At 44.5% G+C, this 15,666-nt stretch overlaps 2 protein-coding genes across 3 annotated transcripts in view; both read left to right on the top strand.

Moving 5' to 3' along the window:
* LOC123503857 overlaps positions 1-2,616 on the top strand; it is a 20,330-nt gene extending 17,714 nt beyond the window's left edge. Inside the window, 1 exon segment of the mRNA XM_045253974.1 lies at positions 2,599-2,616. The gene's annotated coding sequence lies outside the window, so the exon portion shown is untranslated.
* LOC123503856 (nucleoporin NSP1-like) overlaps positions 1-15,666 on the top strand; it is a 26,596-nt gene extending 10,930 nt beyond the window's left edge. For both annotated transcript variants that reach the window (XM_045253973.1, XM_045253972.1), the window contains exons 3-9: positions 2,323-2,598; positions 3,125-3,368; positions 6,191-6,576; positions 6,815-7,190; positions 11,131-11,302; positions 13,362-13,630; positions 14,226-15,666. In XM_045253973.1, coding sequence (XP_045109908.1) covers positions 2,323-2,598; positions 3,125-3,368; positions 6,191-6,576; positions 6,815-7,190; positions 11,131-11,302; positions 13,362-13,630; positions 14,226-14,644 — 2,142 coding nt within the window. In that variant the 3' untranslated portion in view covers positions 14,645-15,666. The remainder of the gene's footprint in view (positions 1-2,322; positions 2,599-3,124; positions 3,369-6,190; positions 6,577-6,814; positions 7,191-11,130; positions 11,303-13,361; positions 13,631-14,225) is intronic.

Genomic DNA, 15,666 nt, shown 5'->3' with positions numbered 1-15,666 from the left:
CAGTTATGCGGATGGAATTGTTAAGCAGCCCAGCAAATGTAGTCCGCGAGATGAAACACATATATTACCCGCGTGTGTTTGAGGAAGCAGGTATAGGCCGCAGGGGATTGGTTGTGTGACCTTCAGTTTGTGTCACAGGCTGCAGTGACCTTCAAAGAGGGAATCAATGTTACATGAGTATCGACTTGGAGCTTCACTAGGTCACTGCCGTCCCAATAAAGTGGTGCCGTATGCTTGGCGCTCTGACTTCCGTGTTATGGTTGCTGTCCTATGTTGCTGCCCGGAGGGGGAAAGAGCTTTGTAATCTTGCATGTTTGTAAGGTCTTCGGGCCTACTCTAAGGAACACACACACACACACACACACACACACACACACACACACACACACACACACACACACACACACACACACACACAAGGATGTACACGGGAATTAGATTAATGCACGTATCAGTCGGACAAAAAAGACGATGGAATGAAGTAAAAATTGACGGAAACCAGAGTTGATGAAATTAAGTTGAAAAATGTGCTGGTGGGAGGGGGCCGTTACGTGACCTTATGGGCAGTGAAGGGAAATCAAGTTGGGTGGATCCCTCGAGTGTCCAAGCCGCACATCACGAGCCTGTACCCTAAAAATTCGTTTATTTAGAAAAGAAAGTCATCGCGTAGTACACAAAGGGCCTGATGGGATAAGAAGTCCGTTCCGATGACCAATGCAGTTGTGTACACGGTTACGGCGCGCGGGCTTCTTGGCGCTGACGTTAATAGTGGCATAATAATGGCACTGCCCTGTTGGTGTTCCTGGCACCATTGTAGGGCTTCCTTCCGCACCTTCACCCGCCCACACCAGCACAAACCAAGACCTCCCTGGAATACCGCCCGCACCGATGACGAAGTAGCGACGGAACGAGCTCAGAGCTCATTATTTCCGATCTTCGGATAGGTCTGAGACCAGGCACACACCACACACCGGGACAACAAGGTCACAACTCCTCGATTTACATCCCGTACCTACTCACTGCTAGGTGAACAGGGGCTACACGTGAAAGGAGACACACCCAAATATCTCCACCCGGCCGGGGAATCGAACCCCGATCCTCTGGCTTGTGAAGTCAGCGCTCTAACCACTGAGCTACCGGGCGTGTGTGTGTGTGTGTGTGTGTGTGCGTGCAAAAGCCCATCTCTTTGTACATAAATGATTAGAAGAAAAACCTAGTTATATGCAACAATTTCATCGACGTTGTTCGTAGAGATGATGGTTGAAAATTATTGTCCTTGTATGAAGATACTCTACTACTCTTGATCACCACTCTACCATAGTTACACTTCCACTACCACCTACACTGTCATTATTACACGAGTACTACCCTGGCACGTTGCTTTCTGAGAATCAACTTATTCAAATCGCGTTCGGAGGCAGGGGCGGTGGCATGCTGAATGTTGTTAGTGAGCGGGATAAGGATAAGGTCGTCTCATTGGTCTCCCTGTCGAGCTGTGCATGGGAGATCAACGCGTGGTTCGGTAATCACGAGAACAACGTCAAGCCAACGTAGGTGAAGGTCAGGAGGAGAAGGCGGCGGCGTGCGCGTGTAGAGTGAAGAGGTCGGTGGGAAGCCCGCGTGTGGCAGGCTGCCGGGCTTCCCGCTGCCACCGCCTTGCCCATTCGCAGTGTCAGCAGAGAAAAAAACCTAGGAAAGAAAAGGAAGAAGGCGGCGTAGCGGAAGGAAGAACGTTTTTTGGTTCTTCTCACTTGGTTTTTCCTTTTTTTTTTTTTTTTTTTTTTTTGCCGTTAAGTATAGGGAAGTGGGGAACCGTCGTAGGTGTCTGAAACTAGGTGTAAATATAGGTAGTTACTGGAAGTATATATATCATCTCTGCTTGCATAACTCTGGGTCACGTATGTCTTTATGCCTGTCTGGGTGGCGTGGGATAACGGGTATTGCTTTACTATCTCAGCCACTGAACTCTTACTGCGGCTGTGACGGGTGGGAGCAATAGGTTGGATGTCGGCTGTCGGCTGCAGATAAGCGTGTCAGGTGAGATAATGTATTGTAGAGCCTCTAGACTCACTCCTGCACAAACACTCTCCGGTGCCACGTTGATGCGACTCTGCTTTTTAATTTTCATCTTTGTACTCAATAACGGAAGAAAGGAAAGACATGTGGGCCCAGGATTACAGTGACATACTTACTCTGGTGGGTGTCACGCTGCCTGACAGGCGTGTGGCAGGGGCAGGGATAGGGGCTGTCCTCTGTCGTGATTCCTATTTACAACGCTGCCTTTGCTGTTTATTAAGTGGTTGTGTTTCCTCCATTTTTCAGCCAAGTGAGTGGGACGCGGACGAGTTGCTTCGCTCCGTGCTGAACGGCAACGACATGACTTCTCCGACCCTCAGTACGCCTGCACTAGACTCCTTGGGCGGCCTGGGGTCCTCCTCCCACCACACCCTCAACACGTCGCTGTCCACGCCCACGCTGGAGGCCCCGGACGATGACATGGACTCCCTCGAAAACCTCGTGGGTCTGCCCTTCCATGCTGTGCTGGACTCTGCCGCCTCCGACTCCGGCATGTCCAGTGACTCCTCCCTGGACCAGCAGGTGTGTGTGTGTGTGTGTTTCACTGATCTGCTGCAGTCTCTGACGAGACAGCCCTACGGAACGAGCTCAGAGCTCATTATTTCCGATTTTCGGATAGGCCTGAGACCAGGCACACACCACACACCAGGACAACAAGGTCACAACTCCTCGATTTACATCCCGTACCTACTCACTGCTAAGTGAACAGGGGCTACACGTGAAAGGAGACACACCCAAATATCTCCACCCGGCCGGGAATCGAACCCCGGTCCTCTGGCTTGTGAAGCCAGCGCTCTAACCACTGAGCTACCGTGTGTGTGTGTGGTGTGTACACTACGTACGCGCGTGCCTGTAGACTATTTATATACACATTTTCTCTCTCTCTCTCTCTCTCTCTCTCTCTCTCTCTCTCTCTCTCTCTCTCTCTCTCTCTCTCTCTCTCTCTCTCTCTCTCTCTCTCTCTCTCTCTCTCTCTCTCTCTCTCTCTCTCTCTCTCTCTCTCTCTCTCTCTCTCTAGCTAACCAACCCCTGTGTGTGTACTCCTCAGATGTCTCCCCTGTCGGGCTACTCCTCGCCTGGCTCCCTGGGTGAAGCAGGCCTGGGCAGCGGCCTTGGGATGTCCTCCCCAGACCCCGCCGTGGACGCTACCTCAGACGTGTCCTCCGCTAGCGATCTGGGTTCTCTGGGCTCTCTGGGCTCCACCTCCCCGGCAGGAAGCTCCCCCATTATTACTTCTCCACGCAGCCCAGACAACGTGTTTTCCCTGGAGGACTTCATTCATCCAGATTCTGGTAAAGAGCTCTCTCTCTCTCTCTCTCTCTCTCTCTCTCTCTCTCTCTCTCTCTCTCTCTCTCTCTCTCTCTCTCTCTCTCTCTCTCTGTAACAATGTATAGTATCTGATTAGCTCGGAACCACCCAGATTGAGGCCTATGGGTAAGCTTCGTGTTGTCTGGCAAGCAGAGGAATGCTCTTTCCTCCTTATGTATTCTCTTCACCTACACCTACCTGTGTTTTTCTTTCCTCCTTATGTATTCTCTTCACCTACACCTACCTATGTTTTTCTTCTGTTCATTGTCACAAAAGCCATCATAGGCAAGGGATAGATCTGTACCGTCATGACCACATGCCGGTGTATCCATCCTTGCTGCTTAGCCACGAGAACAATGCTGTTGAGCTCAGGTGTTGCCTCTCCACACCGAGATAAAAGTACTTGGAAGGCGGACACTCGAGAGCTTTTGTCTCACGCGTCATACAGCAGCCAGCACCCTGCCTGGCCTCAGAACACACACACACACACACACACACACACACACACTGGTGGTGGGCGTCCTTCCCCAACCACTCTACTCCAGCCACCAGTGCCAGCCCCTCGAGCCGTCTTCCACGTGGCTCAAGCTCACATCACACCGTAGCTATTATTTTTTTACTCGTTCTAGTTGTTGACCCGAATTCCGTGTCTATCTCGTCATTTTGCCCACCGTGCAGCAAATATCGTAATAACATCCTTGCTTTAATGGTCACAATCTCCAAACATGTAGAGTAGCTTTGCCACAAGTTTTGCCAGTGCCACAACATACCGCGTCTGTATTTAACGCTGGCAGGTGTAGGGTGCCATCAGTGGTACACGAGGTAGATGTCCACGCACACGGCACGGCTGCCACCTGCGGGAAATGCACAAGAATAAAGTAACAATACACACATTATTCGTATAAATGCAGATGCACGGAAGTTGACGCTGGTGGTTTTAAAAGTAGGTTATCGTAACTATCTGTGGTGGTGGTGGTGGTACCACGGTGGTGGTGGTGACGGTACTAAGCAGCAGCAATCATGATACTTGTGTAGATATTAAAAGACTAATCTATTCATATTACTCGTTGTATACTACTACTACTACTACTATTACTACTACTACTACAAAACTAGCGTACATGAACAGCAGAGTAGAGCACACGTCAGCAGGGAATGAGTGAACAAGCGTCACGAAGGGGGCGTGTCTGGCCGGGAAAGGGGTGAGGGAGGGGAGAAAGCAGCTGGAGGGGGAGTGGTGAGGATTCGGGAAGTGGGCGAGGGTCGGTGAGGAGGAGGAGGAGGAGAAAGAAGAAGGAGAAGGAGGAGGATGATATACTAATGACGACACTAGGAAAACATACACACGCACGCACACACACACAGAGAGAGAGAGAGAGAGAGAGAGAGAGAGAGAGAGAGAGAGAGAGAGAGAGAGAGAGAGAGTGCGCCACCTGAGTGAGACAAACGTGACCAGCGGGGACCACAGTAAGGACAACACGCTCTCTCTCTCTCTCTCTCTCTCTCTCTCTCTCTCTGTCAAAACCTTGCTGCTGCACTTCTTTGTTTCGTTCTCGTCTCTTGTTTCATCTTAGTCTTCTCATTCTAAGTATCCTCTCTTTAATCTCTTTATCTTCTCTTCGCCTAGTCATTATTCTGCTTTCCTTTTATCCTTAGGTAGAATGGTCCTTTCGTCAACAACATTCCAGGCTTCCTTCTCGATGCTTCTGCCAGATTAAAGTGCATGTACCGTCCCTCTCCCTTACTCACGGCCTGTTTAGATCGTGTGTGGCGTCCTCAAGTGTTAGATAATTGTGTGAGCAGTGATGGTGGTGGTGTCGGGGGTAATGTCTCAAGGTCGTCTGATAATCTCATCCTCTTGGTATCTCCACCACCACCACCACCACGCTGCTTGGCCGACTGTGTGTGTATCAGGTGCCAGTGGAGAGAGAGAGAGAGAGAGAGAGAGAGAGAGAGAGAGAGAGAGAGAGAGAGAGAGAGAGAGAGAGAGAGAGAGAGAGAGAGAGAGAGAGAGAGAGAGAGAGAGAGAGAGAGAGAGATTCAGTAACAGGTTTTCACTTTACGCATTCATGACACACACACACAAACACACACACACACACACACACACACACACACACACACACACACACACACACACACACACACACACACAAGGGTAAAGGTTAGTGTGCGTATATAAACGTTAAAAGAAAGTTCACCATACCGCACAGCACGTGATCCGCAAGCCAACATTGTGCCGGCGTGACCTGCCATCATACACGCACAATGAGTGGCAAAGGGACGTGACTGTTGGTAGATTATTAATGATGCCATCTTAAATTGCTTCAAAACTTTTTTTTTTCAACATTTAAAGATTAAACAATTTACAGTGTGCCATTATCGGTGCAGCCCAATGATTTTAAGAGCAGATTATAGTGAGAGGACGTTATCACCGCGTCTCGAGGGTGTCCCGAGCTTCACTGATAAGGCAGATAGCAGGAACACGATTACACAACGTGGAAGGTATCGTTTTGTGGAGTTGGTGCAGAAGCCTGTGGAATCAAGATAGGCACTAGATATGTCTCGACCTTGGATATAATAGGAACTGTAACCTAGGGAACTAGGATGGAGGCTGTGAGAATAAGTCGAGTGACGGGTGTATACAAACTAGGAATAATAAGCCATTAGAAGAATGAGAAGACATTTTATGGTGGTCTCTCAGCAGGCATGGTGGAGTGTCGCGGGTTGTTGGGAGCTCTCAGTAGCTATAAGCTGGGTCACGCAGAGTGCCGCCACCTGTAATGACACCTGTTTTTTGTTGCAGGATTCTCTTCACCGGTGCCTCAGGAGGTAGGCGGCAGTGTTGTGTCGTCGGCCACGTCAGTGACGACGCCCGTCTTCACTACTGCCAGGCCTACCTTTGTCACCAAGACCACGGCTCCCACCGGTGCTACCATCGTGAACAGGTCTGCAGCGTCCACCCTCATCACCAAGCCCAACGTCACATCCACCACCGGCCCGGTGCTCAAGACGGTGACAGTGGCGGCGCCTGCCAGCTCGGTAGCCACCGTCGGCGGCCAGACCATCGTGGTAACTCAGGCCAACAGGAGCGGCGGCAACGCCCACGTGGTGCGTGGAGGGACGCTTCTCAAATCCAACCAGACGTCACGCTCCATCCTGCTACCCGTCACGGTGAAGGACCTGAACCAGGTGTGTGGCCGTGCAGGTGTTACTTATCTCGGTTATTCCATTATTCCTTATCATTATCAACAATGTGTTCATCCATCTACATCCTTATCATCATTCAATTATATATTAATATTTGTAATTGTATCGTGAAAAAGACTGTCCTATCGGAATAAATTGGACTTATTCGCAAGTATATAATATATAATGAATAACGTTATTCATCTCTCTCTCTCTCTCAACAACCTCTTGGTCCTGTCAGGTCCGCACCATCAAGATCATCAGCACGGGGGGCAACGCGGGCATTGGGACGCGTGGAGTGCGTACTGTTGTCTCCACCGTCCGCACGCCTTCCACTACCTCCTCCATCCCCTCCTCCACCGCCTCCCTCAATAGTCAGTCCATCCGCACTTCCCTTCTTGGCACGGTCAGAGGCCAAGACACCAAATCCATCCTGAAAGGTGGCGCCGCTACTGTGCTTACCACCTCGGCCCGCCCCGCTGTCACCACCACCTCCTTCGTCCACTCCTCCCCCACCCGCATCAAGGTGGAGGCGAAGAGCAACGACGACGACGATGATGATGATGACGATGATGACGACGATCGGCACACGGCCTTCCAACAGCTAACTCTCTCCGGTAAGTGGCGTGAAAGTTACTTGTCTGGGCAACTTTGAAGCCAGCTCTCTCTCTCTCTCTCTCTCTCTCTCTCTCTCTCTCTCTCTCTCTCTCTCTCTCTCTCTCTCTCTCTCTCTCTCTCTCTCTCTCTCTCTCTCTCTCGGTTTTCCAGACCACTGATTGTTCAATTTGCTTTCTTGCTTTCATTTTTTTTTCTTTTCCAATTTTCTACTGCATTATTTTCTTCAAGCGCCCGTGATTATTTTTCCTTTCACTTCCTGTTTCACTGCTTCTCTTCTGTACTTCTTTAAACAACGTACTTTCTCATGCTTGGCTTCCCATATTTTTCCCCATTTTCTGCGTTTCCCTCTCACTTCCTCCTCGTGTCTCATTCACATCGTGCACGTCTTAACCCTTGTTACTTCCTCGTAACCTAACCGCCACATGCACACCTCGCTGTCTCACACTCTCTTAACGTGAATTTCTGAACGAATAGGCCAGTAATTGATGTGGAGTTTGAAGGTCACAGGTTAGTAAGGACAAGGTAAGGTAGTGCTTCGTCCCCTTTTGTCAGTGCTGGTGATTCATTCCTATCCCCAACACGATCCCCCCTTCCCTTATGACCTCTGCCCTTCCCTTCACACTTTCCTTTCTTCCGCTTTTCTCTTCCTATCCAGTCATCCTTCCTTCATTAGTTTCGTGGTAAAGATTAAGTCCTCCGTCTCTGCATTTAATTAGGTAATGGATTTGGCACCAGTAGCCTCATAAGGGTCGGTAGTTCGGTAGTTTTGTTGCTATAGTTTTCGTAGTTTGTGTTTGTCTTCCATCTTTGTTCGCCTCCATATGGTGACAGTCCTTCCATTCCTTCACTACCTGCGTGTGACCTTCCGTGACCCCAGTGAGAGTGAAGAGAAGAGGTCACGCCAGTACCCTTTGGTCCCTGCTGTGGTGTGTGTGTGTGTGTGTGTGTGTGTGTGCGCGCGCGCCCTTGACCCTAATGGCGTTCTTTTCATCAGATACTTAGAAATGCGACAATCTTAACGCCCCTGATTATGAACTCTCTCTCTCTCTGGACGTGTACATGTATATGTATAGTAGTTTTAATTACAAGTTGTATAGATGATTGTACCAGAGAGAGAGAGAGAGAGAGAGAGAGAGAGAGAGAGAGAGAGAGAGAGAGAGAGAGAGAGAGACGCCTGAAAACTCATCTTGACAACGTATTACCACCACCACCTTCAAATATTTTCCTTCTACATCTCCTCTACTACTACTACTACTACTACTACTACTACTACTACTACTACTACTACTACTACTACTGGTGTTGCTGTGACCTTGTGTGTTGTGTATGCATATGAAGGCAAGGATCAGGCGTGAGAAAAGCATGTACGTGTCTAATGGGATAACGATGGTGAGTGATTGAGGGAGGGAGGGAGATGGGGGAGAAGCAGTAGGGCATAAAAGGGAGGAGGAGCGATGGAGGTTGGGGACAAAACAACGGTACCTGCGTGGTTGGTTTCGATGAACCGCTACACACCTGTGACGATTCTCTCTCTCTCTCTCTCTCTCTCTCTCTCTCTCTCTCGTATCATTTCATGTCAATATTTGTGCACAAGTTCTGTTCGCCATATTGGATGTTCTCTTTGTTCTCTCTCCTTTTCCCATTTATATCCTTGGGCGCAGAATGAGAGGTCAACGAACAGAAAATTAAAATCGGTGTGGGGAAACGAAGACAGTGGCGAACGCCGGGGAGATAAATATGATGAAGATGGAAGGGAGAATGAAAGGATAATGGAGAAAGGAAGGGCTGAATTAATTGGAATGAGTTTCAAAATAGTGAGAAGTAAAGGATAATGGAGAAAGGAAGGGCTGAATTAATTGGAATGAGTTTCAAAATAGTGAGAAGTAAGTCGAAGAGTTGTATGGATAAGGTCACAGTGCCTTTTGCTATTGTGTACCACGAGCCGTTGAAGGCTTGTCTGGGAAGACTGTTCGAGAGTCGCCGCCGCCGCCGCCGCCTCCTCCTCCTCCGGGCTGCCGCATGGTCGGGGGTCAACGCCCTTACAGAGAACAGCTACTCCGGATGGGTGAGGCACCAAGCTGAATACGCGCGGCCATCTCGTCTTCATTTTTATTATTACAATTGATTCAGTTAATTCATCAAGTTTGGCGTTTATATTTATATAAGTCGCTTATTTAAATAGCTGCGCTGCGGAATTCTTCTGTTCAACGTGCAAAATCTATCCCACCTTAGGTTTATGTTCGAAAGACCTTAGAGCTGTTTACGGTTTTTGGAGACCCATGTCTGCTGGTTGGGCTAAAGTTATTGAGGAACACTCTTACACTGGTCGCAGGGTTGTGTACTAAACATTTCTTTACCATTTAAACAATGGATATAAACTGTGTGCTGTCGTGTTTGTTTATATATATATATATATATATATATATATATATATATATATATATATATATATATATATATATATATATATAAACAAACACGACAGCACACAGTTTATATATATATATATATATATATATATATATATATATATATATATATATATATATATATATATATATATATATATATATATATATATATATATATATATATATATATATGGATGGATGGATAAATACTTAGATACGTGGATAGATAGATAGACTTAGATACGTATATCTTTGCATAAAGATCTATTTGTGTCTATCTATCGATCTACGTATCTAAATTTCTATCTTTATGTATCCAAGTCTATCTGTCTGTTTACGTATCTAATTCTCTATGTATGCACGTACAGTATAAATCTCTTATCTATCAACATATCTATCTATGTATCCACGTATCTAGGCCTCTATCTATCTACGTTAATATCTCTCTCTCTCTCTCTCTCTCTCTCTCTCTCTCTCTCTCTCTCTCTCTCTCTATATATATATATATATATATATATATATATATATATATATATATATATATTATGGTAACTCCTGCCATGACTCTGCTCTGATCCTACCCATGAGGCTTGGCATTGCTGCATTGTGTTTAGAGACGTCCTACATGCTTGTGTCAGTCTGGACGTAGTGACCAGATTGCGGACACTAATCCAAACGACCAAAGTGAATAGCATACATCACACAAAAGTGTGGTCAAGCACTAGCATATATTTGTGTAAGACAGGAATACACGTTAAAGTATATAACTATTTTTTTCTCTAGTGATGTCGCATACCAAACATTATTTTTACCTACATGTTGCAGTGACTCGTAATTTTCCTTTACATACCCAAGTAGTAGCGCTACGTCTCCCACTATGTAAGGAGATAATGCCAACAACTATGCATCCTAACTTCCTGCTGTACACCTGGCATAGCTATATTGTCTTCTATATATATATTTTTTTTTATCACAGTCATCTTGGTTTTCACCCAATGATGCCAATATAGCATCAACACGCCACTCACTGCACATTTACTTGCATAATTTCTATTTTGTATTTTATAGATCTACAGAGGACATACTTTTGTATATCACATTTTCATATTTCTTCTTTGTCATCTGGGAAGTGCATTTTTTGACCTTTTCTTTTATGTACCCATTGCCCACATTTGGCATTCCTAAATAGATCCTTCAGAAATGCATAATGATGATGATGTAATTATTGTAAACCACAATACTAGTTTTCAAGATATTCTTGGCATGTTATCTTATTCTTTATGAAACGGTGTGCCCCTTTCCTATCCTCTTCTTTGGGGAAAAATATTTATAACTAGTGGAGCCAGTCAGTCCTGTTGCTGAATTATAAGATTAGTCCTTTTCATAAGTACCATTGTCACTTAAATTCTTTTTAAAATGCATATTAAGAAATGCAATATACTTTTCAATCAGCGATCAAAAATTATAATTCAATAAACTTGGACTCCATAATTAACATCCATCTAAACAGCAAAGTTGTCATTCTCAGATGAAGAGAAGCGGCTGCTGAAAAAAGAAGGGATCATGCTACCAACCCATTACCCCTTAACTAAGCAGGAAGAGAGGGAGCTCAAGCGAATAAGGCGCAAGATCCGGAACAAGATCTCAGCACAGGACTCCAGGAAACGTAAGAAGGAGTACATTGATGGATTAGAAGACAGGTGAGTGAATGCATAACTTCTTAAGATGCTCCTATAACTGTTTGGCAATATTAGGTTTTACAGATTCAATCTTGGATCAATTTTTAAAATTTTTATTATTATTATTTTTTTTAGAGCTTGTAGCTAACTTGGAGTATTGAAAGTGCTGCTAAGCTTCCACCCATTAGTGGTGCAGGCAGTTTTATGTATATAGAGGTACCCTTATTAGGGTCCATATCACCACCCAAATGCATCTTGGGTGTAACAGCCTAGAACCTGGGTATCATGGTGATGTGTAGGTAACTTTGAACCACTTGACAAATGGTAAACTATCAAGATGATACATGGTGAGATTTGAACCTACGCGTAGATATCTGCTTGATCCGATGCTCACTACCTTATCCACTATGCCACTGCCTCCCTAGTTTGACAAGAATAGATACACAATTTTGCTTATTTTTATCAAATAGTAATTAGCAGAAGACATGTTATGAGTACTAAACAATAACTGTGTTGAAATTATAACTTTATGCCTTGCATTAACCCAAACCCTGGCCTCATCACTGCTGGGTGACGTGTGTAGGTCTGTTTTCTCCTACTGTGGCAAGCTAGTTGACCATTACCCTGTGTGGCAACAGCCTTCTTCAAGCATTGAGCCAGTAACATCTCACAAAGGTGAAATTATACGATTGTCAATGGAGAAATAAGGACACTCCTTGAAGTTGTCCAAGAAGTCAAGATAAGTGATTTAATGCCAAGATGATGGAGTGCCAACAGTGATGAGGCCAGGGTTTTGGTTTATGGTCACATTTGGCTATAGAAATAAATGGGAGCATCGTTGAAGACGCTAGCTAGTTGAGCAAGGACCAAGCCACATTAACTGGAGTTAAGAGGCTGTCATAAAGACTGAACCTCACACTGGCCTGGATGGTGAAGAAAGCATAAGTGGTCACAGACTTGTCAACAGTACAACACTGGATCTCTGATGTCATCTTCAGGAAAAGTAGACTTAAGACCAATGCAGCAAGAGAGATACTCATTTGGAGAAGAATTGAGATAGTGCTGTGGGGCCTTCAGCTCTGTTATCCTCATATCTTCCATTAGCAACAAAGCAGATAGTCTGATATGTGTGCCACAACTATGGTTGAAAGCATCTGCTACCCATCCTATGGCTGAGCATCCTGTGTGTGATGCCATCAGTGAAGTAACAAACACAGACAAGATCACAGAAATGGATCATGCTAGTGGTCATTCAGGGCTAAAATTTATACTTTACAAAGTAAACTGAGTAATTCCCAAAGTTACCAAGCAACAGGTGCAGGCTGTTGCTAAGTATGACTTAGTACCAGTCTAAAAGCACCACAGCACTTTCATTTTTTTCTGTGACTGAGCATCTCTCTTACTGCTTTGGTCTTAAAACTACTGCTCCCCAAGAGGCTATCAGAGATCCAGTGTTATTTCACTAGCCTCATTAAGTATTATAAGGCTAGCAATTACTCAAAACCTGGCATTGTCATTGCTAGCACTTCATTGTCTTGACACAGAATCACTTTCTTTGATTTCTTGGACAACTTCAAGGAGTGTCCTTATTTTATTTCTCCATTAATGATATCATTCCACCTTGTGTGATCTCATTGGCTCTATGCTTGATGAAAGCTGCTGCTCCATAGGGTAATGGTCAACTAGCTTACCAAAGTAAGAAAAATGGATTTATGCATTAGCTTGTTAGGCACATCAGCCACCTAGTTGTCATTGTTCCCCTGACCTTACCTTTGGCGATTCAGGTGTGCTTTCACATGGCTGGCCTCAACAACATCTTCATAATACACACCAATGTTCATCTTATAACTGGTTCTAGAAAAGGAACACAATTTAGAACACCCTATGATATGAATTGCTTGGCCTTGGCCAAAACATTCACCTGTTTGCAATGAAATAAACAAGTACATTGCAATAATAACTTTGTACATGACAGTAAAAAAAAAAAGAACATAACATTACATTACTTTCAATGGCATTTTAATTTAATTTTTTTTTAATATGTAGGCTCCATGATTAAAGTTTTTCTTATTTTCTACAGAGTAAAGGCTTGCACAGAAGAAAACCAGCAGCTACAGAAGAGGATCCGTAGCTTGGAGGCCCAAAATGAGTCCCTCCTTGTACAGATGAGGAGGTTCCAGAATGCCGTCACAGGAGGAAACTCTGGACGCTTACAGACTCATGCTTCCACCGCCCTCATGATGCTCATCCTCTCTGCAGCACTCTTCATTGTACCTTCAATGCGGCAGGATAGTGGGAATTCTGCTGATAGTGAGCTTTCCATGCCATCTTCCAAAATGCCTCCTGCAGGTTAGTGTTTAAATTTAGTTCTTCAGACACTTTCATGCTAATTAGTAAGTTCTTGTCTAGGAGATAGGAATTCAGGTACTGGAAGGAAGATTTTGCATTTTGTGGATGAGTTTGTTTGAGTTCAGAATATAATTACAGACATTTCTTGACTATGAACATCACAAGATACGAATATTTATCCCTGCAAATCCAAATTTTGTTTGTCACTTCACTGTGGCACATCTGTTGCCTAGTGCCACATTTGGATGCTACCCATGCCAGGCAGCTAGATGTAGGAATTAGCTTTATGGAGGACACTGGTTATTTTCTTCTACAAAAGATCTGGGGCCATATTCACAAAGACCCTTAAACAGAGAGATTGTGCAGCACAATAGTAAGTTTTGTGCTTAACTCACAAACAATACTTAAGCTAAGATGTAAAAAAAAAAAAACTTCCCTAATGACATTTCGAGTAATATTTTACTATTTGGCACTGCCACTATGAATGTAGATCTAAAAATTTACTTTTAAACCTGGACAAGGATGACAGAGTCTCTGTGAAGATTCTTGTTGATTGTAGAAAAACAAAACACTAAATGCCATGTTTTTTTTGCAGGTCACACACGCAGTCTGCTTGAGGTTGGGAACATGGGCACATTGGAAGTGCTAGAGGGTGTAGAAGATGAGCTGACCCTTGAGTTGGAAACTCCTCTAACCCAGGCCCTGACTGACCATGACTATACACCTGTGGCAAAGAAGCAGCGCACAGTCTCTCCAAGAGGAACTGCATACTTTGTACCACCCTTGGATGACTACCCTCCCCTGCATGACAAAACTGATTCAGGTGGAGGCTTTCCTCCAGATGATGGCGGTTCAGGGACAAAAATATCTGCCAGAATAGTGGACAGTCTGGCAGATCATATGTCCAACAACTACTCTGATCCTGGAGGGAAATCTAGTGGTAACTCCAAATCTGTGGTGGTGAATCTTTCCAAAGGAAAGAAAAGACTAAGAGATGACCTTGAATTGGAGTGAAGATTGTGTCGTTTTGGACGGTGCTCTCTTTGATGTACATGTTGAGGTGTGTGAAAGAAGCCTCAGAAGGGAGTATGCAGTCTCTGGGTGTTTATCCACTGAGGCTGTCATTTGTGCTGAGTGGGGGGAACCTGCCTCAGCCACAGATGCTTCCACTGTTCTACAGTCTGCCCTGCAACCTGAAAATTTTATCCTCCACAAATTTATATTCATCTTTTATTCATGTGTGAAAACTTATGCTACACCTTTTCATTCTTGATCATTCACTCAATTTTCTGCTGTGCAATAATGAGTTTCAGTAAAGATTTAAGATTCTAATATCTTAGCATGAACTAGGAGGAAGGAGGGCATGCAGGCTACTGCATACTGGTGGCATAGTGAGTAAGCTGCACTGAGTGATGCATTCCTGTGGTATGGTCAGGTTTGGGGAAATGTGGGGCCTCGAGCTGCGGCCCTGATGTGCTGTAGAGGGACTGGGATGTCTCAGATATGCATAATGGGTTTGCTTTGGTGTTAATTTATGAAATTATATCTTTAATAATTACTTGTTTTATATTGATAATTTAAACATAATTATCTTTTAGAGTAAAATGGAGTTATTATAGAATATAAATTATTTATCAATAAATGAATACTGAATTACCATAAATAAATGAATATTGAAGTGATTTTCACCGTTGGTAATAGATGACTGTCCACATTGTCAACACGAAACCCAAAGTATATCCATCACAATATCCATTAATTTGTACTGAAACAGTGTATGCTGAAATTTAAGGTAATAATAATGCAAAGGAGAGTTATTTTCATGTTCATGAAATAACATTGTCCAATGATAAGACTACAATGTGGCTGTACTGTTCTCTTATTCTTTATGGACCAATGCAAGCTGTCTAATTTCTGTTTCATTTTGTGCACATTTGTTTTCAAATCAACTTTGTAAGAGAACTAGCATGATACAAACATATGCTACTTCATCATTTTTGTAGAGACTAATAAAGGAATAAATATATTTTAAGCTA

This window comes from Portunus trituberculatus, chromosome 14, assembly GCF_017591435.1.
Source record: "Portunus trituberculatus isolate SZX2019 chromosome 14, ASM1759143v1, whole genome shotgun sequence".
Classification (NCBI taxonomy): Eukaryota; Metazoa; Arthropoda; class Malacostraca; order Decapoda; family Portunidae; genus Portunus; species Portunus trituberculatus.
This window is presented reverse-complemented; position numbering and strand designations above follow the sequence as displayed.